This window comes from Ambystoma mexicanum, chromosome 7q, assembly GCF_040938575.1.
Source record: "Ambystoma mexicanum isolate Mex_15411 chromosome 7q, UKY_AmexF1_1, whole genome shotgun sequence".
Taxonomy (NCBI): Eukaryota; Metazoa; Chordata; class Amphibia; order Caudata; family Ambystomatidae; genus Ambystoma; species Ambystoma mexicanum.
The window spans coordinates 48,577,167-48,604,799 of NC_090941.1; the positions used below are offsets into that span (position 1 = coordinate 48,577,167).

Below are 27,633 nucleotides of genomic sequence, written 5' to 3' on the forward strand. Positions count from 1 at the left end.
GCCTTCCTAAGTGGGTTAGGATATGCCCAAGCGAGTGTCTCTTGCTCGCTGTGCCTAGGGATAAAGTTGCGCCTCACCCAACCAGGCCAAAACATGTCTGTGTTTGCTTGTATTCCTGTGCAAAGACGACACGGCCTAGCAGTTTGGTGACAGGAAAAATTGACCTGATCTCATTCTACAGTGACCCAGATGGACCAAAAAAAGATTACATTTACGATGCCCAGAGCAATGCCAGTATTTACAATAAATTCAAACCTTTCCATCAACCACTTTTTTGGTGTCTATAAAGAGCCACGCAGCAGGTATGGGAAGTAATGTCCTATTCTTTGTTTACAATGTGTTTGTGACTGTGAAGGTCTACGGTATCAAATATATTACTCCTCATTGAAACGTGTTTTACAATACTAACTGCTGTGGAAATAACAAGCACCAGAATTACAACATAGTGTTTGGCAGTGCATCGTCGTTGTGCCGATGATGCACGGGGCTGCACCTCTGGAGCAGAATGACTTAACAAGAATTTGCTCTAATGCCATTTTTCTCTAGGCACCGTTATAAAGTGAACCAGAAAACAAACATTGACAATTCCAACAGTTTGGCCTTTTGTGTAGGCATGGGAAAGGCACTTCCGTAGTGGTACTAACTGGCTATTGATGGTAGCAGGTGCAAAATGGTGCAAGTACATGGGCATCTAATAGCAGTGCCTGGCAATTGCCTAATACTTATACACAAGCAAAACTGTTGCCTTTGCCAATGCTTGTTTTTCACAGGACTCTAATGGAAGACATGCATAGTACTTGTAAATATAGTGGCTGAAGCCAGACCTGGTTAAGAAATGTGTATTACACCAGTACTGCCTTTAGAACTCCAATTAAGTCATTAACTCTCAGAAGACTGCTTTGCAAAAACACTGGCAGGCACTTCGATTGCAAAGGTTAATGGTAAGGCTTGATTAAAGCGGGCTCAAAGAGTTCCCAAGAGGAGGTGCTTTGGGGCAGGGAGGGGCAGGAACTGGATGGGAATGATTTTAGGGATTAGCTTGGCCATGGGAAGTCAATTGCTGGACACACTGTGTGCCCCTCCTCATCCGCCATTTCTCCCTATCTGTACTCTAATGCAATATTTTTGGCTTATAGGTGGAGTGCCACTTAATAGCCCAAACTAAAAATAGGCCACCCGTGAAGTATTTCTGCCTGGGGGGACGTGTGAGTAGCCTTAGAATGATCTCCCTGAGCGTGAGCCTGACGTCTCTGCCTGTGACGTAGCCTGCGTAAACAAGAAGCGTTATTAATAGGGCTCAGCCCCTGAAGGCTTCACGTACCTACACAGGTTCTTCCATCCGGTCCCAGCTGCAGCCCAGTGGATGGACAAAGGCATCTGACCTCACCCTTGACCTCCTCGCATCCATACTGACAGTTCGCCATGGCACACGACCTGGAATCTAAAATGAGAGCATCAGACCACCGGATGTTGTCACTCTGCACCCCTTGGTCATGTTTACATGTTCACATCTTATCACTTAAAAAATCCAACATATAATGCGTTCACTGTTTTGGCATCCAAACACAACTCAGATTTGTTATCACTGTGATAATTATTTATTTTATTTTAATTTGTATTACGCTCCATCTCGCCCAAAGACCTCATGGTGTCTTGCTTCTAACCAATCAGGGAGCTGCAAGCATCAGAAAGCACTCACATTACGGAAGATAGAGACAATTACGCTCCAAAAGGGGCTCGGGGGCTATCCTGGACATTCTGTAAAGGTTATGTTATGTTTCTAGGATTTAATGAACTATAGAGTGCCAGTAAACGAGCATGACATGTATTGAGAACACACATAGTGAAGTCTTCAAGGAGAGCACAGTCGCATCTATTCGCATGGCAAATGCCACAAAAACACAGGGTTTTTCCAATGGCAACTTTAAAAATGGGTTTATCCCCAATATATTTTTTGGGACACTACATACCTAAGGAACATGGAGATTCTCTGTTAAGCAGATTGAAAATATGTACGCAAAATGTTTTCAGAATGCAAATTGACTTCACTAACTTCTTAGATGCATTTTTAGTCGCCTTTCTTTGCCGACTACACAAACTGTATTGGGGTTTCTGAAATTCAGATGTTCGTGAACAACAACTGTGTTATGTTGCTCCGGCAGTGCTATAAACGTGGCAGTTTTGCACATGGTTGTAGTAAATGACACTGGCCGACATATTCAACTTATTTATTTATTTATTTTATTTACTTAACTTATCATGTGTGCAAGATGTTTCTTAATTTGAGGTTGACGCACACACACATCTGCATCAGGGGTCTGCATCCTTTTGCTCTCCAGGTGCTTTGAACTACAACTCCCGTCAGGCCTAGCCGGTACAGTAAATGGGGAGGGGTCATGGAAGTTGTAGTTCAAAAACATCTGGATAGCCAAAGGGGACTGACCCCTGATCTACACATTCAAAAACCAAGAAGGTAATGAACATGTAATGCAATATAACGTGGGCGTGCATAACGCACGTAGGGAGTCAGTGCTAGCAGAGCGGGAACAAAGTTGTGAATTCTGAGGAGGTGATTGTTGGGCCTGGACTGAGCCCATGAAAGGAGGACAGACACACCGAGTGGAAGGTAACTCTTTCTTTATTCAAATACATACATGGACTGCCTTGCTTCTGTCCCTTCCCCCTTTATAACGTCCCTGCTCCCGTGACGTATTCCCACGTGGTACGGGCTTGACCTCTTAAAGGGGACGCGGTCCCTGTAGCGGTGTTGGACCGTAACATCACCCCCGGACAAAATGTCTTTGCGTCCGGCTCAACATTCCTCAACTAATCGCGCGGGCTTCTTTATGGCCCGCTGTGGTCGAGTGCTGGTACCTTCATGAGGATCTTCTTCTGGTCTCTCCGTTCTCTTGGTCCGTGGCCGGGGAAAGAACTGAGGAGGCATCCACAACGTGTCTCGCGCATCCACCGACATCATCTCAGGATCTGTGGGTTGAGGTTCTTCAAGGCTGGTCGTTGGTGCCAGCTTGAACTTTGAGCAGTTCCTTGTCGTCTCTCTTTCTTCGTTTCCAGCGGTCACCATTGTTCCTTTCACAGCAGTGACTTGGAGCGTTTGAGGAGAGAATCGGGAGTCACTCTTTCTCGCCATTGGCTGTTGGACTAAGACTTCGTCTCCTACTTGGAAGTCCTTCTGCTGAGCTCTCCGCCTTTCATTGGTTTGGGTGCAAGCTCGTTCTTTTCTCTGTGTGTCTCTCTCTATGAGTTGCATGTCGGGGCCCGGTCTGTTCATCGGGTGCTGAATGATCCTCGTGCGAACTTGGTATTTTACCATCAGTTCCGCTGGCGTCTTGTTTGTCGCTTCATGCGGCGTGTTCCTGTAGTCTCGGAGCATTCTGCACAGAGCTTGGTGGAGATCCACGTTTTCCAGCTTTGCTCTTTGTACTGTCTTTTTAATCGATGACATGAACCGCTCTGCCATTCCATTTGCTTGAGGCCAGAGGGGCGTTATTTTCTGGTGCTTAAACCCCAGATGTTTCGCCAACTTCGAGAAGTCATGACTACAGAAGGGGGGTCCATTATCAGATTTGATCATGTCCGGTATACCCCACTCGCTCACTACTTCATCGAAGATTGCCGCTACGTGTGCAAATGCTGTGGATGGTGATCTTTTGACGATGGGGAATCGTGAGTGTTCATCGATGAATAGAAGTAAATATTCTCCTGTTTCGAGGGGCCCGTAGAAATCTACTGCGAGCTTTTCCCATGGGCGCTCTGGGATATGTGTTATTTGTAGGGGTGCAGGTGCCTCTTCTCTGGCTGTGCATTGGCAGGCCATGCAATTTCTCACCCACCGGTCGACTAAGGCGTCGAGATAGGGAAACCATACGTGTCGTCGCAGTTGGCGCTTGGTGTTGTCTGCGCCCCTGTGTCCTTCATGTGCCGTCCTGATGATTTCAGATCTCAGGGCCGATGGGACTATTATTCTGCACCCTCTGAGAAGTATGGCGCCGTCGTGTACTGCTAGCTCTGAGTGGATCCTTGCAATCCTTTCTACTTCGTCTTGATTTGCTCCTGGGTGTGACGATAGTGCTCTCTTGTAGTCTTTCCATTTGTTGTGTTCAGTGAGTTCAATCGCCAGTGCCATGGATGGGTCTGCTGCTGTTGCGAGCGCTACCGTCTCGAGTGACATCGCCGGAGGTAGTGCGTTGTTAGTGACGTAGTTTATATATTCTCTATCACCTTGTCTTGGCGTTGACATCCCAGAGGGGTGTCTCGACAGATAGTCAGCTGGATTATGCTCACCCCCCGGTCGGTGAATGATGTGATAATCATACTCTTGTAGCCGGATGCCCCACCGTTCTATCCTGGGGGGCATTTTTGTCCTTGGGTTTCCGAACAGCGACAGGAGGGCCTGGTGATCTGTGATGAGGGTGAACCGTTTCCCGATGACAAAGTTATGAAAGTGTTCACATGCCCATACTGCGGCCAGACTTTCTTTTTCCGCCTGGGAATATGCTGCCTCAGGGGGCGCGAGTGCTCTGATGGCATACGCCACGATGTGGCGCGGGTGAGCGTCCTTGCCATTGGTCTGGGCAAGAATGGCCCCGAGACCTACCGGGCTCGCGTCGACCACGATTTCTGTGTGCCATTCTGGGTCGAAATAGGCCAGTTTCCGTGGCTCGGCCAAGGACAATTTTATGGAATCAAATGCTTCCTGGCACTCGGCGGTCCAGGCGAAGATCATGTCCTTTTGGAGCAACTTCCGGAGGGGTTCCGTGATGGTGGCGTAGTGGGGGATATAGCGGGCGCAGTATCCGGCCATGCCCAGGAACGAGCGGACGTCGGCAATCTGTTTTGGAGCTTGCAGATCAAAGATGGTGGCCACTTTGTCGGGGTCCGGCGTCATCCCGTCAGCCGAGAAGATGTGACCGAAGAACTTTAACTTGCTTTTGCTGAATCTGCATTTCTCCACATTCAACGTGAGGCCTGCATCCTGAATGGCTTTGCACGTGGCTCGAAGGGCGGTGTCGTGCTCTTCTCGGGTGCGTCCAAACACTAGAATGTCATCGCTGTAGTTCAACGTGCCCTTGATTGGGCGTATGATCTGTCTGATTGCTTCGTGAAAAATTTCCGCCGCCGATGAAATGCCGAAGTTTAGGCGTCTGTATCTGAATAGGCCATCATGGGTGGCAAACGTGGTGATTCCTCTGGATTCTGGGTGAAGTACCATTTGGTGGTAGCCTTGGTTCAAGTCCAATTTCGAGAAGAGGGTGGACTTATTCAGTTGCACTATCATATCTTCGATGCGTGGCCCTGGGTGTCTTTCGCGCTGAATTGCTGTATTGGCCACGCGCATGTCAACGCAGAGTCTCAGGCGCCCGCCTTCTTTAGGTACTATGACCAGTGGGGATACCCACGGGGTCGGGCCCGTGGCTGGTTCAATTATGCCATCGGTCAGGAGTTGTTTGAGTTCTGCTGACACTGCCTCCTGCAGATGGAAGCCGACCCTTCTCGGGTGTTGAGGGACCGGTCGAATCGTGGGATCAATGTGGAGTTTCACCGGCGGACCTTTCAGTTGGCCCAGACCCTTGCAGATGAGAGGAAATTCTTTTTGGATGGCAGCACTCGACATCATTTCAGGTTTGGTGAGTGCCGAGGAGAGAAACAGTATTGAGTCCCTCGTTTCTGATGCCGGGTCGGTCGAGCGTATTCTGTCCCTTTCGCCGACATGTATGTCAATAAGTCCTAGGCATGACGCCGTCCTGTAGCTAAGTAGGCATCTGCCTTTGGTGGGGCTGCGAATGACATGTATGTCTGTCGTCGTGGACTGGTTGTCACGTATGAGCCGGCGGCTGAAAAATCCAATCTACTGCAGGGGGTTTGCAGCGCCCCATTGGTAGATCTTGGAGGCCGAAGGTGTCAGGGGTGGTCTATTGGTGATCTGGTTGAACTCTTTTTCGCCCATTATGTTGACGGTGGCTCCCGAGTCTACAAGGAAACAGAACTGCTGGCCTGCTATGTCGACGGGTATTTTGGGAGCTTCACGTGCCTCGCTTTCGTCCATGATGAGATTCACGTATTCGTCGTGTGCATTCAGGTGAAATTGATCCAGTTCCTGTGGATACCCTTGTGAGTCTCCTTCATACTGTGAGAGATGATCCGGAGGTCCGTCGTACTCGTCTCTGATGTGGGATACTTGCTCTTCGCCTTCATGCTCTTGCCCGTCGTCCACGGGATATGCTTCTTCGACTACTCTAACGTATGTCCGTGGGTTTTGGGCGTATGTGCGTGGTTAGTACGTCTGGAATGGGGGGTTCATGACGGGCGCTTTGAATTGTGCGGCGATGGGGAACTTTTGCGTCGGAAACGGTCTGCCTTCTCTACAGACCGACTGGAAGTGTCCTTCCCTGCCACAGTTGCCACATCTCTGTGATATGGCGGGGCAGGCTCCTGCATGTGGGAAGGCCATGCCGCAGCGGTAACATTGGCGTTGTGTCCTCGGCGTCATGGCGTAGTTGGGATTGGCGCCTTTGTCCCCTTGTCTGGTGTGTATCGCTGCGACAATTTCTGCTCTCTCCTGTCTCGTCGACGCTGTGTTCGAGATTTGGGTTGCCTGCTTCTCCACTCTCTCTAGAATTCTGGCCATCTGGCTCACCTCTTCTATGGAGATAGGCTTTTTCAGAAGTTGCTTTTTTAGGGTTTGAGACAGACATCCTTCGATGACCCTCAGCCGGATGGCTTCGTCAAGGGAGAAGGCTTCGAATTGACAATAGGCCCCTTTTATGCGTAGTCGGGTAATGAATTCGTCGACGGTTTCATCAACTCGCTGTGTGCACAGGTTGAATATGTAACGTTCATAGTCCCTGTTCGGTTCAATGACCAACCTCTTGTTTATGGCTGCAATCAGTGTCGGAAAGTCAGCTTGCTCTGCGCGAGGAATGGTCTTGGTGAGGACTTTTATGTCGTTGCCCGCCAGATTTAGGAACATACTCCGCAGCCGAGGGGACTTGTCTTCCCCCGCTGCATCAATGAACGTGTTAAAGTCCTCTAGCCACTCAACCCACCGTGGGCCTTTGTCAGCCTGTGGCATCATCGAAAATGGGGGCGGCATGCGCCAAGCCGTCGTTGCTGTGCCGCTTGCAGGGGCGTTCGGCGGCTGTTGGGCCTGAGGCCGCTGGGCTTGCGGCGAACTCATTTCGTGGTTGTAGGGCGCGGTCTGCGCGGTGCGGGTGCGTATTGGGCAAACCCACCTTTACAGTCTCGCGGGCCTCGTACAGCACTCCTGCTCGGAGAGGGCGGAGGGCGGGCTCTGGATGATGTTCTGCGCCGTCCCGTGGCTGTTCACGGTGTGGAATGTGCTCGGAGGCGTAGGCCTGGTAGCTCGCTGGAAAGTCGAGCCGGTCGATGTGTAGAGGAGGAGTCGGGCCTGGGATCAGGCGCTTGCTGGACAGCGTGGCCGGATGGCCCGCTGAAAATCAGGTCGCGGAAGTGCGATCGATGTGTACAGGAGGAGTCGGGCCTGGGATCAGGCACGTGCGCTGGGCCGGAAGGTGCCTGCAGCGCTGGATTAGAGCAGGAACGATGAGCCAAGGAGGAGGAGTCGGTGGTCTGGTAAGTCGCCTCGTCGCCAGATGTTGGGCCTGGACTGAGCCCATGAAAGGAGGACAGACACACCGAGTGGAAGGTAACTCTTTCTTTATTCAAATACATACATGGACTGCCTTGCTTCTGTCCCTTCCCCCTTTATAACGTCCCTGCTCCCGTGACGTATTCCCACGTGGTACGGGCTTGACCTCTTAAAGGGGACGCGGTCCCTGTAGCGGTGTTGGACCGTAACAGTGATGACTACAGATTCTGGAATACCAAGTCTTAGTATTCCAGTGAGCACCTAGGTGAGTTGGGGTGGCTCGTGTGGGTTTTTTAGTTGGCATAAGGGGCCCAGGTGTTATGCCCTGTTTCGCACCAATGCGATGTTTACCCTCTGAGCATGGGTGAGTGTGCTGATGTAACATGGTGGGGATTGTGAGCGCTGTGCGAATGGCCCAGTGTTGCTGGGTGAGTCTGATGCACGAGTGCAAATTGTGGGACAGAGCGTGGTGGTGATCATGAAGAAATGGTTAGAACACGCAAATCGGCGTAATTTACCATCATCATGTGCAATATTCTCTGGCGCAATTTAGCCACTGGAGCAAAAGAACACACAGCAATGCAACGGATCAGAATAATCTCAGTTTGCAGCACCCAGCACGTTTATGCAGTCCGGCCCAAACAGCACCACATTTCGTACATTGCACCAGTGTTGGGGAATTTTGCACCATTCCATGTGTTGCAATACCGCTACGTTTGTACAGGACGTTTTGATACAGCATTTACACTAAAATACTAATGCAAAAAGGACACTTGAACTGACTGAGCAGCATAAAAAAAAAGGATTTTGCACCTGTCAGTCTGTGCAAATGTCAGTGCAAAATTTCCCAGCACTACACTAGCTGCAGGATTTGCTTACCTACTCAGACCTAGGTCATATTTCCCAGAGCGTTTTCCAATGGGTTTTTGCCATTATAAAACGATTCTGTGAACTAGGCCCTTAACGTCTGCTGAATCTCTGCCATTCAGGCGGGGCTCCATTTTCCCGCCTAAACTGTATCCACACTTCAAACTGCACCTTTCATATTCGAGCCTTCTAATTGCATACACAGTATTGTATCCTTTTACTCTACCCCTTTGGTGAATGCCCAGAATTGCTTTATATAAAACCCAAAGAAAATATTAAAGTGTAGGCTACACATTGTAGCAAATTACAAATACAAATCACAAAATAATTAAAAAGAAATAACAAAGTATAAATTACAAAGTGTAGGCTACAAATTGCTCTTGAAATACACATTGCAAAGTAATTTAAGTACAAATTACAACGTGTAGGCTGCAAATTGCTCTTGGACGAGCCAGCCATTTTGAATCGATCCTAGCCTGCCTCATTCAACGAGCAGTTTACTTGTTATGATACATCATTTGATCAAGTGTGCACACATATTGCTTCTTACGGCCCCCCTCCCCCTGCAGCTTACTTGCGCACGAGCCATCTGGCATCAGCATGTATCCGTTGAGGCAATAGCACTTGTAGCTGCCATGTGTGTTCATGCACCTGTGCTCGCAGGGACGAGGCTTCTGGCCGCATTCGTTGACATCTGAAAGAGAGAAGGGGCGGGAACATGTGCGCGGCTCGTTTATTTCTCATCACAAATCATCAACAGAGAGGGTCCTTGCAGGGATGGAACCTGGGAAAGAGGTTAGCAGCAGGCCCTGCTCTTGGCTCGGGAAAGCATGCTAGGAAGATGACGCAGGCCGCCGGCTGCGCCCAATGGCCTGTAAACACAATCCCAAGCAATGTCTACGGGGGGGGAGAGGAACAGAAAGCAAACCACTGCGTGTGTGCACTCAGTGGATTCCCAGTCAGATCTGCATCACGGAAGCTCGCACACGATGAGAGGGGTTGAAGGCAACACCATAGTACATATATTAGACTCCACCTTGATTTCTTGACTAGGAAATCAATGTGTGCTGGAATTAAACCACGCATGGCTGTGTTCCCTTTGCACAGTAGTCAGCGTGATCCATTCCAATCGGTAGGTGCTTATCCAGTGTCAGTTTTTTTCTTGGCATTCTATGACCTGTAGTTAAGCTTCCCATTATTGTATTGTTTATTTACATAGCGCCTACACACAGGAAAATGTTTCAAAGGGTGGGAACATGGGGAAAAAAACAACAGTCGCTCAGAGCCCTTGAGATTCTGAGACGATAATAGTCTGCACATGCAGAGTAAGTGCGTAAATACATTTAACAGTTGAAACACAGCAAATAGGCCCAGTGGCGTAACACAAGATCTGGGGGCCCCCCTGCGAGCCATGCTAAGGGCCCCCCAACTCGGCAACAAATCACGGGTCGCGCCAAACTCTGGGCCGGCTTAGATTACCACGCTAGCGCAATACGCATGAACGTGCTGCTGAAGGGGTATGCCGCCCTCTGCACTAGGAGAAAGATATAAATATGTGTTGAGAAAAATGTGCTAAAAAGCCAGTGTTTGCTATTGTTTTGTAGGGTAACACCAATCCAATACATGCAAATCACCAGCAGTGCACAGGAACATGAATGCTTTGCTATTAAAAATGTCATGCCACAATGAAAACATGTCCAACTGGCTGCACAACGTAGACCAGTGTAGACACATAATAACATTACAGTAAAGCATGCCAGGCCATATTTAGACATACCTAGACTGGTTGCTCCAAAATGCCAGTCGAAGCAATAACATCAAGAAGAGAGCACACGTTCAGCCTGCATCTCTGCGGCCTCTAACAACACAGCCAAACTTTTTAAAATCTGAAAGTAACTGGCCAATCCTGCTGCAGTCTCTACCTCTCCTATTCCCTCAACCGGCCCTCTGTGGGGCTTTGGCCTCTTGCTTCTCTGCTAAAACTCAGGACGTCATGTCCACTATCTCCTCTCCCTCTCCGTCTTCCTCTCTCGGCCCGCTTTGGCCATCTCTCTCTCTCTCCTCCTCCCTTCTCCTCTTTCTCTCTAACACCTGACGAGGTTTCTAGACAAGTCCCATCTATGGAAGTGTCATCGAAACAGGTTCTCATCCGCTTTTCCAGAATCATCAAGGACCATATTGACACCCTTGCTCCAGCCTTGGGCCAATTTCTGTAATCATTATTTTGCCACTGGAACTTTCCCCTCCCCCAAACTCTTGGAAAAGTTGGACAACTCCAGTTTACTCTCCACACTGAATCTGTTGGTTGTCTCCATGACCATCAGTCTGGCTTGAGAGCTAGCTACCAGAGTCATGGAAACTGCTCTCCTGAACACCTGTGAAGATCTGATCTCTAACCTTGATTCCAGCATTCCTTCCGTCCTCATCCCCCTTGAAATTTCCTCTGCTTTCGACATGGTCAACCACGCCATCCTGATCAATCGACTCTGTGAGAACCTGGGCATCATGGATCAGGCTCTGGAGTGGCTGACCTCCTTTCTCTTGGGCCGCCCCTCCCAGGTCCAACTTGTTCCCTTTCTCTTCGCCACCCCTCTCTACCTGTGGCGTTCCCCAGTGCTCTATCCTCTCACCCTGGGTTTTCAACCTCTACTTGGCCCATTTGGCCCACCTGATCTCTACCTTCTCCTCTAACTTTCAGTGTCATGCAGATGACACTCAGCTTTCCTTCAGGCTCCCCTCAGCCTCCTCTCTTCTCTCGCTCATTCCTGGTGTCATCTTCAACTCCACTCTCTCTTTCCTCACATCTTGCGCCAAGAAGTCCCACTACCAGCTGCACCTCCTCAAAGGGACTCTTCCCTTTCTCACTTTCCCTGAGAAGCACACTGTCTCCAGAGCCCTGGTTCTCTCTAAGTTGGACTACTGCAACAGCCACTTTCTCAATCTGCCTTCCTCTACTCTCTGTCGTCTGCAACTAATCCAGAACAAGACTGCAAGACTTATCCTTGGCCTCAAGCCCAGGGACCGTATCTCTCCAGCCATGAAATCTCTCCACTGGCTCCCCGTGGCTGCAAGGATCAAGTTCAAGACCCTATGCATTGTCCATAAGGCTTTCTGGGGCTGGGAGAACTACAGCCAATGCTCTCTTCCAAAATACCTTCCTTCTCGAGGCCTAAGGGTTAGATTCTTCTCCAGACAGAGAGTGGGGGGTAGATCTCTCTCCTTTACAGAATGCCTCCCTGCCCCTCCAAAACTTCAGCTGGACCACCTGAAGTTCCGGAAGCAGCTCAAAACGTTACTCTTCTCCTCTGCTTTCTCTCTCTCCTTCCCCTGCTGACCTACCTTTCTGCTGTACCAACTGGTTGCTTGACTACCCTCAGGCTCACTGAGTCCAGGCTCTTTCTTGATCAGTCACCCTTGCACTGCCTCCGGGCCTACCACGCAGTTAAGGGCTGTAACTGTAACCCAACAGTCCCTTGTTCTCCTTGCACTACCGAGAGCTGAGCTGCCCTGCTGCACTTACTCAGAGCATTGCTGCCCTTTTTCCCCTCCCCTCTCCCTTGCACTTCCCCCCTCCCCTTCCCCTTGCACTTCTCTTTCACGCGCTTGCACGATCTGAATGACACAAGGCCTAGTAAGATCATTTGTCTTGTCCTCCCTCCATTTTCCTTCCCTTGTCTTGCCGCACCTAAAAACGCTTGTGTACATGTGCGTTATTTATGACTTTTCATATCATATAATTTTATCACAGTTGCCCAGAAAAATATACAATGCTGCAGTAAGAAACAGCTAGACTGGCGGAACCCAAATGCCAGTTTAGCCAGGTAATTACACTTAGCAGGACTGCTTTATCAGAAATGCCCAGGTAAAAATAGTCATACCAAACTGAGGAATGACCAGACTGGCTGCACCAAAATGCTTCTCTAGCCACTAATACTGCATATCATTCCTGCTGATGTTAAACAGCACCTGGGTTTTGCGTCAACAAGGTCCCGGCCCAGCAATTACTAATGTACAGCATTTCACTGTTAGGACCTGCATTCAAATGCCACATATTTTAGGCAATTGAAATTTAGATGTGGGTTTAGTACTTGCATGCCAGGGGAGTGATTGGAAGGGTTGAGAGGGAACAGGAGGCCAGTCATTCTCACAGCAGTCCATAAGTGGGTGCTTTCAGACTTAAAGGAGAGAGTTAACTGCATGTAACATTGAAGCTGCACTAGAACAGTCTCGTTAAAATGCGTAAAGAAGTTTGATGCCCCCACACAAATAAGTTTGTTCCTCTCCCACCACACATGAAGTTAGCGCCTCTCCCAACATTGGAATGGTTAGCCCCCCCTGAAATGTAGGTTTTGTTGTGCCCCTGAACACAAGCACACACACCTTTCACCATATATACACACGCACAGCCAGTCATCCATACATTTAAGTGTGAACCCTTTCACCATACAGGCACACCCAGGCAGCCACTCATACATTTAAGTGTGCATCCTGTCACCGTATGCGCACACACGCATTCCCATCCACCCATACATTTGTGTGCACCCTTTCACCATACACTCTAACACGCATACGTCATGTGGTTGAGGAGAGCCCTAATACTTCAAAAATAAATTGTTTCTTTTTGAAGTCACTCTGACATCATAAAGAAATTATTTCCGTTAAGGACTGAACCATAACGGAAACAATTTCTTTAGGCAGAGTGACTTCAAAAATAAACGATTTATTTTGAAGTCATCGGGCTTCCCCGATCGCATGACATAGAGGCCTCCAGCCTGGGGTCTTCATGTCATGGGGTGGGGTAGCCCCTGGACTTCAAAAAGAAAGTTTCTTTTTGTATTCATTCTGCCTTCATGAAGAAATTATTTCTGTTACAGAAATCCTTTCTTTATAAATGCAGAGTGAACTCAAAAAGAAAATGTTAAAAAAAAAGAATTTGAAAAAAAAGTTCTTATTTTTTTGTTGTTGCTCCAAGTGGGGCCCCCTCCCAGAACATGTGGTTGCGGGGCCCCCCGCACCCCAGGGGCTGCGGGGGCCCCTGTTATGCCAGTGCGGAGAACGAGACGAGCGCCGTATCTGTAGCCCAAAGCTCGAAACCCGGAAGGCCGAGCTCGGTGCTTCTTTTGCCTAGCTGAGTTGACTTCTACAGTGTTGGACCTCGGAGCGGGGGGAAGAAGCTGGGCCAACATCCTCCTGTATAGCGGATAAGCGGACGCCCAGTGTAGCCGCAGTGTTGCTGCACACTGAACTGGTCAGCAGCCTCAGCAGCTATATCCCCTATATTCACTTGCCCACTTAGCCTCTAACACTTACGCTATGGCCCGGTGTGTGCAGTCTGCACCACACGTTAGGCACAGTGTCAGTGACGGGAGAAAGAAAAGGGGGAAAAAACTCTGGAGGGGAGTGCTTCCTGGTTTGATTGGTGGTTAGCTGCTGGAACTATCGCGGGCGAGAGGACCGGACCAGGACTGGACCAGGTAAAGCACTGTTTGTCTGCCTGCCTGGAGTGCAGCATAAAATCCTCTTTTTTCTCTCATTCACTGGGGGCACCACGTTGATATATACCCTAGTGCCAATTTGTCAAATCTCCTTAATATGCAACTTATAATTTTTTAATAACATTAATAAGTGGGAGTGCAGCGAGTGTCTCGGTTACGCTGTAGCCCGCAGTAGCTATCGGTCTGCTTTCGGCTGCGGCTGCGTTGGAGGAGGTGCCTAAACTTTGAAATTACCTGCTGTTTAAGTGGCAGTGCGGCAAGTGTTTTGGTATTCCGGTGGCCCCGGGAGTGGGGAGCTGGAAAACATCGTCAGTGTATGGCTTGCTGTGTAAGGTAATTGTTTTGCTACTAGCTCCGTGAGAATTCCTGTTCACTCTTCCATGGCTTATTCTTTGAAATCGGGGATGCCTAGACACGTCAGATGGTGCATACGGATGATGGAGTGATTCATCTGGACAATACCTTTCTCACGGTTAAAACTGGTGAGAAACTCCAACCTGAGGCATTGTGTAGGGAGACCATAACATCTGAGGGGATGGCACCTGAAGGCCATCAGTGCTCGTTCTCTCCTGTGTCACCCACTAGTTCCCCAAAAACGGTAAAACTAAATGATAAGGCAAGACAGGAACATTTGAATCAGTTTTTGTCTACAGCCTTGCCTGCTGTACTGTCCTGTTCCCTGGATTACCCGGAGGTGGAACATTTGACTATCTGTCCACATCCTGATTTAGTAACAGATGTCTCAATGCTGTGGCCGACTGTTGCACATGTTTTAGCAAAACAAGTTTGCTTATCTCTGGGACCAAGGGAAGTGTACACTTTGACACAAGATAACAGAGAAAATGTTTGTTTATTCCAAACCCCCAATCAAGGTGCTTCACCATCAACATATGGAGAGGTGGCTCCTGAATACCCTCAATGCCCTCGACTTCTGTCTGGGAAATTACTACAGTCAGAGCATATAGGGGGAAGATAAGATGCAACAGAAGGTTCAAACTGAAACCTCCCCAAAAGAAGAGTTATTTGATGTTTGTTTCGTTCCCAATGCTCACGAGATTACTTACATCAATGGACAGGGGCCATGAACTGTTGCAATATGAGTTGCGTGATATCTGGACAACGGTTCAAGACTTGATGTCTAATTTGTGTCTGGTTGAAGGTTTTATTTTGGTGACAAATTGGCCATGTAACCATTCTTTGCCACCCCCGGTGGCGGCCTCCTTGAGGGTGGAACGCGGGTGTCAGTGTGATGTGGGTAATGAGGCTGTGTTCATATTTGATGGAAGGCTGAGGGCGATGGTAGGGCTGGTGTGGTGTTTTCTGGCAAACTTCCCGAGAGTGCCGTAGGAGATCCTCCTACAAATTTAGAGGACTGTGAGCTAGTTGAGGCTACTATGGAATCCAAGAAAGTAATACTTCCCCAAAATACTGCAACAGAAAAACTACCTGTGCCTGCCAAAAAAATGAAAAATCAGAAAAAGCATTTAAAAGAAACTGTAAAGGGGCTCTCAAAAATGTCTGAAAGATATTAATTGGGTGCTCGAGATGCGATTGTGGTGGAAGACAAGGAGTGTGATGATAGATCTACAATATGTAATCATATGCCGGCTCCAGAGGGAGGGCGGCAGGAAACTTTACAATTGTCTGATGCCCTTAAAAATCAAGCTAAACTACCATCTCTAGTGGAGTGCAGAGGCTCTATTACTAAGTTTTTGAAGCTGATAACAAATCAAGGAGATCTGTTAGCTCTTAGTGCCCTCTCTGTCTATTCAGATGATGACCTTTTGTACCAAGAGTCAAAGTCAATTGAGGGCTGTGATATATCCACCTCCGGGCCTGGCATACTCCACTCTGGATCAACATTTGGAGCTTGCCAGGTTGGCAGCTCATCTTCCCGGGCTCCTGCTATGGTGGAAGTGGGGTCCCTCAGCATTCACGTACAATTGCCCCCAGAGATAGTAAGCCCTAAGACACTGGCTTTTGTGCCTAAAGTTAAATATAATCAACAAGTGTTAGGGGTGACCAACCGGGATATTTCTAACTTTGTGCCTAGGAGACATTGTGCAGAGGGGGGGGGGGGATATCAGTGAAATCTCAAAGTCTTTGCAGTCATAAGAGTTAATAGAACTAAGAAAGGATGAGAGTCTTTGCCCCAGCTTCATTTCTTTAGAGATCCGTAGAAAGAAGGTGTTAAGTGACACTGAGGAGAAATGGGTTGAAGTGGATAAACCACCCAATGTATCATTAAAAGTGCTCAAGAAGGAGGAGATCCAATGGAGCAGTAGGGCGTCTGGTATGATTCCTAAGGGAGTTGAACAGGATGAACACATGTGGGATCTGTAAGTGGAAATAACTTTTGGTGTGCATTACTTCCTGCCCCTAAATAGGCATTACATACTGGGCCTATTTGAGGTAATTCCTAAGTTTGCCTCAATTAACTTGGGCGATATTGCCCAGGTTTAATTTACTTACCCAGCAAGAATCGATGTTGTTAGGCTGGGCTTTAAATCTGAGTTTATTTGGAATGAGATTCTCTGAGAAGCAGCCTCATTTACAAGGTTGGGATATGACGTGTTGATATCCCGGCATGACTCCTCGCCAATCGAGAAATAGGTGGTGGGTTTTTCATCACGGGAGGTACTAGTCATATGCCTCATCACTAATGACAACTCGACAAGAATGGTGATTGACTCACTAGTCCCAAAAAGAGATCAGGAGTATGTATGGTCCCATATCTTGATCAGCCTACACACTACATCTGAAGTCATTCGGTTGGAAAAGTGAGACAGCCCATTTAGTGTGGCCTAGTATTATGCTAGGGGCTTTTTGCACCTGGTTAATCCATTCACTATCTGAGGGATTTGCTAATTTATCGCCTTTCAGGAAACTTGTTTACTTGAGACTCCGACTTTAGAGGGGTATACTCTATGTGTTGAACCTCCAGTGAAAACCGTGAGGGGCAGACACTTTGGTGGCCTGGCCTGAGCCCTGCGTAACGACTACGAAGTCTCTATCATGAAACTGCCAATGGTAGATAAAGGTATTTTGGCACTGATGCCTAACTCTAGTATACAGGAGAATGGTAATTCATTTTCTTGTCTGATTTTGAATGAGTATTTTAATCCTGTTGTGAATTACTTATCATGCTTTTTGGATAAAATTCATGGGATTATGGAGGTCTTTCTGGGTGAGGATATGAGCTGCATACTTTTGGGGGATCTAAATAGTGAGTTTATGGACGACATAAACTATGGCGCTGATAAATGGGTGGACGGAGGTGTCAGACCAAGAGGGCACCAATGGAAATAATTATGTGCCTCTTGGAATCTGTGTGGGGCAAATGGTGCTATACAGGGTGACTTGCCACTGCAATGCACTAGAGTTGGAAGTAAAATAGAGTCAACATTAGATTAGATTTTTCTATCAAAAAGCCTTTTTGATGAGGCGGAAAGGCTGGAGGTGATGGGAAATGATGACAGTGACCATTTGTGCCTTATCCTTACATTGTGTCTGAACACATCTTGTAGGAATACAATAGATAACATTGCTGTTGAGATTAGAGGAAATAATAATAAGCTGTCTTGGAGAGAAGAAATAGCGACTCGATTTGATAACAAGTTGATGAATTACAAATGGGACTGGCTTAACAGCTGGAAATTTGGTCTTGTTCGTTCAAAGTGTTCTTAAGGAGCTGATGCATCCAATATTTTGATTAACATGGGAGCAAGTAGGATACATATCCATGCTTATGATAAAGAGGAACATAATGAAAAGAAGCAATTCAGATGGCAACTGCGGTTATTGCAGAAGCAGGGTGGTGAAGCCTTACTACAGGCCAAAAGGTTAAAACAATCATACCTAAATCGGATGAAGGCTAGGGGGCACTTAAAGTATCAACATGATGCGGAGGCCATGTTGGCTGCCCTAGCATTGAATAATATTGCATCCTTTTGGTCACTAATTAAGGGAAGATATGCTCAGACCTGCGGGCAAGTTAATCCCATATCTAATGATACATGGGTGGAATTCTTCTCTGCGTTGTACAGGGAAAAGTGGTTAGAATCAGTAGCCTTCACAACGAATGATGAAAATGTTGTGACAAATTGGAATGGGTTTGATACCTCGTTTGGGGAGGTCATGTGGGCCATTAACAAGGCAAATCAGTCTAGGGCTCCAGAGCCTGATGGCCTCTCAAACCTTACATTGAAGTCCAACCCAGAGTTATGGGTGCACATTTTAACGATATTGTTTGCCGAGATAAAAAAAAAAAAAACAATTACTCTGTCTTGGAGGAATGCAACAATTATAGTTATATAAGGCAGGCAATAGATGTGATCCTTCTAACTATCGTCCAATCTCTCTTTTGGATAGCCCTTACAAAATGTTTGCGTCCCTCATCCTGAAACACGTGGTTAAGCATACTGTGATTCCGTTCATAATTATTTATTTGATTCAGGCTTTAAGAAGGGAGTGAATACTTCCTTGAATGGCTTCATTCTCTCCTTACTTCTAACACAGATTCTATCTTCCAAGAGACAGATTTGTGTTGCCTTCCTTGATATCAGGAAGGCTTTCTTTCCACTGTGTCAACAGAATCCTGTTATGGGCCAAACTATCATCTCAAGGCTGACCAGCTTTTCTACTGTCTATGCTGGTAGCTTTGAACTCACAGACAAAATTTGGGGTGTGGTTGGACACACAGGGTACATTGTCAGATTGCATAAGGAGTGAGAGGGTCTTACGCCAAGGCTGCCTTATTGACCCTCACGTCTTTAATGAATATATAGCTGACTTTGGTAAAAATTTGGAGGGGCTTAATATCTCTCCTCCTCGTCTTGCGAATCTGCCTATCATTTACTTGTTTTACGCAGATGACCTGGTTTTAATGGATTATACCCAGGTGGTTCTCTAGAGAGCTTTAAATGCTGATAATTCGTTTTTTGAGTCAGTAGGGTTTGAAATAAATGTTGCAAAATATAAAATATTGGTGCTAAACAACTGGAGGAACTCTACTAAGAAAAGCTTTATATGAACTGTGAAGAATCAAAGATTGGAACAAGTATCAAAGTTTAAATATTCTGGTATTAATGTCTGTAGCAATGTGAAAATTGCCAAAACAATAATGCCTAGTAAGGCGGCGTTAACTAATTCCATTATACAAATGAAGCTAGTGGATAAGAAGTATGGTCACTTCTCCTTGCAACCAGTCTGGAGATTATACCATCAAAAAATTATCCCGACTGTAATCCATGGAGCTGAAGTGCCTTCTATTGAGGTGCCATGGCCTTGCTTCGTAGGCATTTTATGGCGTAGTGTTCTAGCGCTTCCGCAAGGGACTCGGATTGCTGCGATCAGACATATCTATCCTGGCTAGAATTGACTGGATGACCATACAGCTTTATTGATGCAGTCTGGTACTGCCGTTGGGGTCTCTGATTATTGAACTATAGCGTGTGATAAGATTGGGGATCTGTAGGCCTTTAATAGCTTGGGAGCAGAGGTGTCTGGCTATCATGGCTAGAGGTAATATTGTGGAAGAAATGTTAGTACAGAGGCTGGATGAGGCTAATATTTTTTTGTTTAAACAGGACTGGCTTGACAAAAGACAACGGTTGTCATCGTATAAGATATACAAGCACTTTATGTACAATATTAAAGCCTATGGGTCCATTAACATAATCCTCTGAAAATACCCAAGTAAGATAGTACGTAGTACCTGGCTACTTGTGAAATTAAACTTAATGGAAACATCTGAAGTAAAAGGAGCCAGAGACTGTATTCCAAGGCAAGATAGACTCTGTTGTTACTGTATGGGTGAAATTGAAACTATTGAACATATTTTACTATGGTTCCCTATTTTAAACACTATTTCTGTGAATTTCTTAGGGGAAGCTTTGGACAAAGAAGGGGATGGTCTCGAAAGATTATGGCATAAGCTTTTGGTGGTGACCCCATTAATGATTGCAGTCATGAGTTCCTCTCGATATTGTTCCCTGAACATTTATCTCAACTAAAGGGCTGACATGCTGAATTGGAAGTAAAGACTGATGTTGGTTACCACTAATAGGGAAAATCGGACAAAGTGATGACATGCAGTATTTTTTAAATGATTTTGGACTATTATGAGATTGTTTTTAGCTGTTGTCTGTTTTATTTAGGGTTTTAATTTTATGATGTGTTGATGAATTGATGAACTGTTTTTACTTATGGATGTACTGATGTATTGATCAGTGCTGAGGCATGGATGTACTCTACTAGATGACCTGTGATGACTTGGATGTTTTTATATTTGTATTTACTTGTGTTGTAATTTGAGAATTTGTTTTATGTCAAAAGTTAAATTTTTCTTTTAAAACTATGCCACACAACAAATAAATAAATAATGTGACTTTAAGGAGAGTCTCCGGGTGCTATAGGTAGCTGGCATAGGGGCAGACTCAATTTGCCTGGGAAGAGGTAGCTTCTTCTCTTTTACTTTGTATTTACATACTTGTGTGCTGTGTTCTAAAGCGCATAATTATCCTGGAAAAGCCCCAACTGGAAACAGTAACACTTTTCAGTTTTCCTAATCATGTGGTGAATGCGACTCCATCATTTGCGATGCAACACAGCCCCTAGCGGGCCCAATGCCTGGACAGAGTGCTTTGCATATTTCTGTAGTTATGGCATACCCAGACACTGGGCTCAGACCAGACTAGTAGAAATACCCGGAAGCGGGACAGAGGCGCGTTTCCAGCCATTGGTGCCTCTATCCACTACGGGGATGTGTTTCAAACAGCTATGCCCATGAACTGACATGAATAGCGCCCTTGAGGCCGCCTCTTCAAAAACGGATGCGTGGAACAAGAGGAGTATAAACGGCTGATGAAATATGGCTGACAGTGTGGAGTTGCGGGTACTGCGCATCTCGAATTCATGTCATCAAGCACTTCAAGATTTTCACGTTAAGAACCGTACTCGGCTCAGAAACGTATTCCTGTGGGACGCTTTACTCTACACTAAAACTCATCGGGGAGTGGTGAGTGACTCATATTCTCTAAAAAATCACAATAGCTGAGCTTAGCTTTCATGGCCACCACTGCCCCCACTCAGCTTCCGCACATTAGTGAAAGCTGAATGGAAATCGAGCTATGTTATGTCACTCAGCACATGGTGTAATATGCTTCAGAGTGCGTGGGGTCCTTGAGTCGGCCCTGAGCAGTGCCGGGATCTAACACTTAGGTTGGGTTGCAGCTCTGCGGAAATCCATTTTGTAATTACGGATATTAGGGGGTAAGACGAAACTATTGCATTAGAGGACAGATAGGGAGAAATGGCATATCAGGAGGGACACAAGCTTGTAGGTGTTTGGTTATTTGTCCACCCATTGACTGCCCATGGCCATGCTAATCCCTATGACCATTCTCAACCATTTTCTGCCCTGCCCGCCCAAAACACCTCCTCATGGAAACTCTTTGACCTTGCTTTAATCAAAACTTACCATTAAACGTTGCACTCGAAGTGCCAGAGTTTTCTCAAAGTAGTCTTTTGTGAGTTAATGGGCCTCATTCTGAGTAGGGCGCAAAGGGATACCGGGCACCGTTAAGGACATCAGTGCCGGTAATCCCTTTGCGCCCTATTCCGAGGTCCCTTAGCGGGTCCCTTCCTTAATGCCTGGTCTGACCAGGTGTTAAGGACGAGAGCCATTAAGGGACTTCAGAGCTAATAACGGTACCGCAAACTGCGGTACCGTTATTAGCTACTTCCCCATTCCCATTGAGCCCTATGGGGGATCAAATGGGAATGGTGAATGGATTTTTCAATGGGAACTTACCGGTCCCTCCAGGGTCGGAATGGACCGGTAAGTCCCCATTGAACCAGGTCGGACCCGGACCCGGTATGGGAGGTACACATGGCGCAAATAGCGCCATTACTAGATCCATACTCGGAATGAGGCCCAATGACTTTGGAGTTGCTAGTGGTATAATAATCTTAATGAGGGTTGCCTTCAGCAACTCGATTAAAATCACTATGCATGCTTTTTTTAAACTAAAGGCCTGTTACAAAACAAGCATTGGCAAAGCCAACAGTTTTGGCTTTTGTATAAATATTAGGCATTTGCCAGGTGCTGCTATTAGATGTCCAGGTACTCGCATCATTTTGCATCTGCTGCCATCAACAGCCAGTTAATTCCACTGTGGCAGTGCCTGGCAAGTGCCTTTCCCATGCCTACACAAAAACCCAAACTGTTGGCATTGGCAATTCGTGTCTTCTCTTGCTGCTGGAATTGTGGGGCCTAAGCACCTGTGGCTTGCCTAGTTTGTATCCTTTATTTGTTCATTTTGTGAGTGGGTGGTTAAAAGGTTCCCTGCTCATGTAGCTGGAGTTTCTAGTTGAAGATGTTGTGTCATATTTGTGGATCTTGGGTGAAGCATGGGTTTAACAGGTCACTTTTCGTTCAATGTGTAGCAAGTGTGGGGCATTCTAAACTGACCTTGCATGACAGGCTTTCGCAATGTCCCGTAGAACTTTGGCCGCGTGGTTTTGATGGGTGACTTAACAGCTACGTGCGTTAAGTTCTCACCTCAGAGATTGGTGTGCAATCTGCAGTCAGAGTGGTGAGTCCTTGCAGGGCCGCCTCATTATTGCGTCCTTTCGAGGCCATTAAACTGAGTATCATTAAATTGGCTCATAATAACATCTCTATTGACATAGTGCAGCGATCCGAAACCTGTGGCCCCTCCAGATGTTCTGGACTACAACTCTCAGGATCCCTCACTATTGACTATGCTGGCTAGGGCTGATGGGAAGTGTAGCCCAAAACATCTGGAGAGCCAAACGTTGCAGAACCCTGAATAGTGGGTGCTCATTGCCAACCCAACCACCCCCAGTCAATCTATTTCATGAAAGACTGGCCATTGGTAGCATTGTATTTGACCGTGTAACAGGAGCCCTTCACCAAAATTTGACTTACTTTTCTGCTCCTTTGCTGACACTGCACGCAGATGTTTTGCTTTTCCTGTCAAATTTACAGTGCAGGTTTTTTCCTTTTACCTCTTATTACTGTTCCACTCACCACTTGCTCCTTTCCATATTAAGAAACATGTATAAGTTTACTTGTTTTATCTTTTTTACAATCGTTTTTTCAATGTTAAGAGGAAATATAGAATCTCAAAATATATTTCTTGTTTTAAATTTTCTAATCATAACTATTTTTTATATGATATATATGCTCAGGTATCAAAGGGCGCAAGACTTAAACACGCTGCTTCCTACACATCATAAAAAGTAAAATTTAAAAAAACATTCTGTCTTAATAGCATTATTGACTACATTTGTGATCAATAACGCCATGTTAATGAACCCTTTTCTGGGTTATTGGCCCTTATTTTACTAGGGACTTTTCACTTTAGAGTAGTAAATTAACACATGATAGTGACAGCACATGTAGGTTATAATGCTTAATTATTGCAGGATTTAGAAGCAAGAGGAGTCTGTCATGAACTACTAGGTAAAATATGATTACATTAGGTAACACTGTGGTAGTCTAAACAAGTTCATACTCTTACTAATACTAATTCAATGCTCTTTGGATAAGGTAGAAGGGATGCAGTAAGTAAATCAGTATGTAAAGTGCTCTTATATAGCACCCTTCTGCAATGTGGTGTTGACCGGGTTGCACGTGGCTCAAGAGCGAAAGCTTATTAGTGGAATATCAGGAGGGACAGATTCAAAACCTTTGGCATGGATGGGTGCCAGTCAAAAGTACCGAGCTTATGTGTACCGGAATGCTTCCATGGGTTTGGCGGAGAACCTTATTAGGTAATGTTACCCGCTGGAGTGGAGGTCGAATATTCCTAATCAGCCTCCGTTACTTATATGCACGTTGGCCCACTGTGTTGAGTTCTTGGGGAAGGAGAGGGGACCGTTAACGAGCACTTAAGGATTTCAGGCCTCCTTGGTTGAGCGGGATTCAGTCTATAAAAAGTGGGCATTTTCAATAATTGGTTGGGGCACCAGTAGGATTTCAGATGTGTTCACATTTAAGGAGAAATAGTTTTTTGCTGGTGCCTTTGCGGAATTTGAATCAGACCTATGCATCGTCCACATAAATCTGTGAACCTCAGTTCAAGTCTTTTGATGCTGGACAACGGTACAAAGTATGCGTAGCAGTTAAGCACAGGTCTTTTTTGCACCACGTAGTATAAAGGGTTCTCATCAATGCACAGGCCGCTTAGCTTTTCGGTTCGATCGAAATTACTATTGCAAGCCCCACTGTGGCCATAATGGGAATCAGGCACACAAGCATCATCATGCGTCTGCAGTATGCAATGGGAGCCAATGTGTACATCATCCTTTGAGTGGGCCGAAGTCCCTGGTCCACGATGTCCTTATTCAGGGTCAAAGCCAACTCTAAGCCCTATCGCGATGATGAGTCAAGCTCAACTGTTTTTAGAGCGGTATTGTGAGCACCCCTGTGTGCCATCTTGAATGAGGATGTCGCATTTCTGTCAGTAGTTTGATACAGTGGTTAGTTTCGATCACAGAGATTTTTGGGGAAGGTGTGCACGCTTCCCACCTTAATGTTCCGAGATTGTTCTGCTTCAATCATTCCATTTATTTTGGTTACAGTAGCCTGTTTATGGTGAGAATAGCTTTTCTCAGGGATTTAAGGACAGGATCCTGAAGGTTACATTAAACCAGTTCTGAGTTTAGTTTCTCTTTTTTTAATCAATAGCCAGATTGTTTGCTCAGAGCCGACAGACTTAGAGAGGGAACTAGTGGTATGCCAGTTAGGCTTCCACCATTTAAGCCCAGATATAGTTAACTGGCATTGTCAAGCTTCCACTGTAACTATTTAGAGAGACAGGGACACGTAAGATGTGCCTGTCTTATTTCTGCAGACATGTAATTGGTAAAGTAGTTTTCTTGGAGTGGACCTCTTTCTAGAGAAGGGGATAGCTGCCTTGTCGTTTTGGATAATCACGTGACTGATCCATCGTGCTGAAGGCAGCATAGCTCACAGAGGACAATACTCACAGGGAATAGGACAAAATTACCGAATAGAAATTACTGACCCCACCAAAAGACCTAAAATACATACCATCAAAAGTTCAAACTACAAAAAGTTTGAACCTTTTGAGGTATGTATTTTTTGGTGGGGTTGGTAAAAAAAGAAGAAAAACAAAGGCTGCAGGGCTGTCCCCTGCAACACCCTGCTCACTATACTATAGAGTATAGTGAGCGTGTATTGCGGGCGAAACCCCTGCAGCTGACCCAAAAAAGAAAAAAAAAAAGAAAGAACGGCTGAGGGGGCTGAGGGGCTACCCTATAGTGAGTTGGGGTTGCGGGGGGATACCCTTGCAGCTGCCTTACAAAAAAAAAAAAAAGGAAAAGGACCCTACGGCGCCGGTCCCGATCACAGAAGTGAAAGGGAACAGGCGTCTCAGGGTCCAGTGACACGGAAGGCAAGGTAAGTAAGGGGGGGTGGGGGTGGGCGGGTGTTGGGGGTGGGGGTTTGCGCACATCGGGAATGTTCAGGGGAGAAATGACCGAAGATTATTTTGAGCAAATATTCTTCGGTCATTTCTCCCTTGAACATTTCCGTTGCGGAAAAATCACACAGATTCACCACAGTGGCAAAGCACTGATCAATTACTCTTTAGATAGGGAGTACTTCACAAAACATAGAGGGGGACCCAATATATTACTTGGAAGGTGGTCTTTTGGATCACTTCAGCAGAAACCTGTCAAAAAATAAAACCCCTTTCAATCCAATTTATAATATTTTAGAGAAAACGTTTTAAAAAAACTATAAGCATGTAGCAGTCAGTTACTCAAATCACTTTCCTGGTGGTTATGAGTCAATTCTTTAAAATATTCTTAAGATCGTTTTGTAAGGCACAATCTTTTAACACAATGAGTTTGCGTACATAAAAACCTCTTTAAACAACATTCTATAACATAGATCTAAGACCATTCATAACACTCAAGGTGTAAGCCCATCGCCACTCCCCAAGTGAAACGGGAACTACTAATAGCAATTAATACAAATGAGATCAGTGTTTTGAGTAACTCTATGCTACACGCTTGCAGTTTCATTTTCATCAAAAAGTTTTCTCTAAAATATTATAAATTGGATTGAAAGGAGTTTTATTATTTGACAGGTTTTCTTACACATGTAGTAATAACATATCCGGGTTAGGGGGATCCAGAAGCTTTGCATTAGACCAAATAGAAAAACATAGCAGAGTGAAACTGGCAGCGGGGGCATCATTGAATGACTCTGTCCATTAAGGGCACTCATTTGAAATACATCTGCCCATGAACTGAATGAAGTAGGTGGGACCTGGGAGAATGCTGCCTGCTAACTGGAGTCGACTCCTAAACGTGGTTCCATCATTTTTTGTCCATCATTTTTTGTTTCTAGACCTTCTTTTGCTGGCAAAGAGTAACATCTTCATAGGGCTCCCTGACACTTGCACCTCAGTTTTGGGGTGGTTCCCTATGAGCCTCATCTGGCTATCTGGGCCGGCTACCATGTGCTTCCTCTGAGAGTTTGATTACACGGACAGCGTGTTAAGGAGTAGGCTGAAGGCAGCTATATTGTATACTTTTGGCTATACCAGTTAGCAGCCTTGTGCAGTCACACTTGGAGCGTTCCAAGTGCCAGATGGAATTACCAATAAAAAATCTCAGACCAAATAACTAGACAGACTCAAAGAATACAGCAAAATACTACTTTATTATCAGCTCAAATAAAGCAGGGAAACCTGGTGAACAAACAGATTGCAGCGCACTCCCTCTAATCTACATTTCAATTACACAAGGGCTTTATACCTCGATGCACGTCAGGTATGATGTCATCCTATGAGGCAAACAGTAAAAAACTATTGAAAAGAGGGATTGGTTAAGGGAACATACATACCTATACTTTATTTAGGTGTTAGTAACATAATTGGCTACTGCCTATCTAGTAGGTACACCTTGAACTACCTCTTACTACAAATACAGATTAATAGCAGAATAACAGCAATGGATTGGCTTCTGTGACAATGTATGGTACACTGCTACATAGGCCCTCATGATTGGTTGGCATCCTCTCCCAACCTTTAAACATTTGGCTCCATAGCAGCTCGTAAGCAAAACGAAACCCAGGTGCGGGGAACAAAGTCAAACCACTACTCACTTGGTCCATTAGCCTACCATCACTCATCAGTTAGGCCCTAGGTCAAGGCTTCTTCTATGTAGTTTACCTTGCTGGCTGTTCTCTTCCTTGCAACTTTTAAGTGAGTGTAGGTACATCACTATCTTCAGTTGGAGCTTAATGAATAGGTCTTGTTTTCGAGTCTTGCACCATGTGTGAGGAGATCACACTTTTGTCCATTTAAAACTTTTATTTAGTGCTATTTAATTCAATTAAGCTTGGTGCTATTACTCATTTTGGCCTCTTGTAGACTTGGTTGCTCCATCTTCCATATGCTTTCTGCATCTTTAATTGTTCAATAATTGGCACTTGCAAATGTGTTCTTCTTTACTTAATCTAAGAGAAATGTTTCATGGGTATGTACTTTATCCTCTTTGACTCCCTTGTGCTTTGCAGTTGCCTATTGATTTGGCATCTTTGATCTTAAGCCAAACAGATATTCTTTGTTCTTAGCACAA

General features: G+C 45.9%; 1 protein-coding gene across 1 annotated transcript in view; it reads right to left on the reverse strand.

Moving 5' to 3' along the window:
* Positions 1-27,633, reverse strand: part of EGFL6 (EGF like domain multiple 6) — a 360,256-nt gene that overhangs the window by 145,239 nt on the left and 187,384 nt on the right. Inside the window, exons 4-5 of the mRNA XM_069640724.1 lie at positions 9,069-9,188; positions 1,322-1,441 (exon numbers count right to left, since the gene is read on the reverse strand). Coding sequence (XP_069496825.1) covers positions 1,322-1,441; positions 9,069-9,188 — 240 coding nt within the window. The remainder of the gene's footprint in view (positions 1-1,321; positions 1,442-9,068; positions 9,189-27,633) is intronic.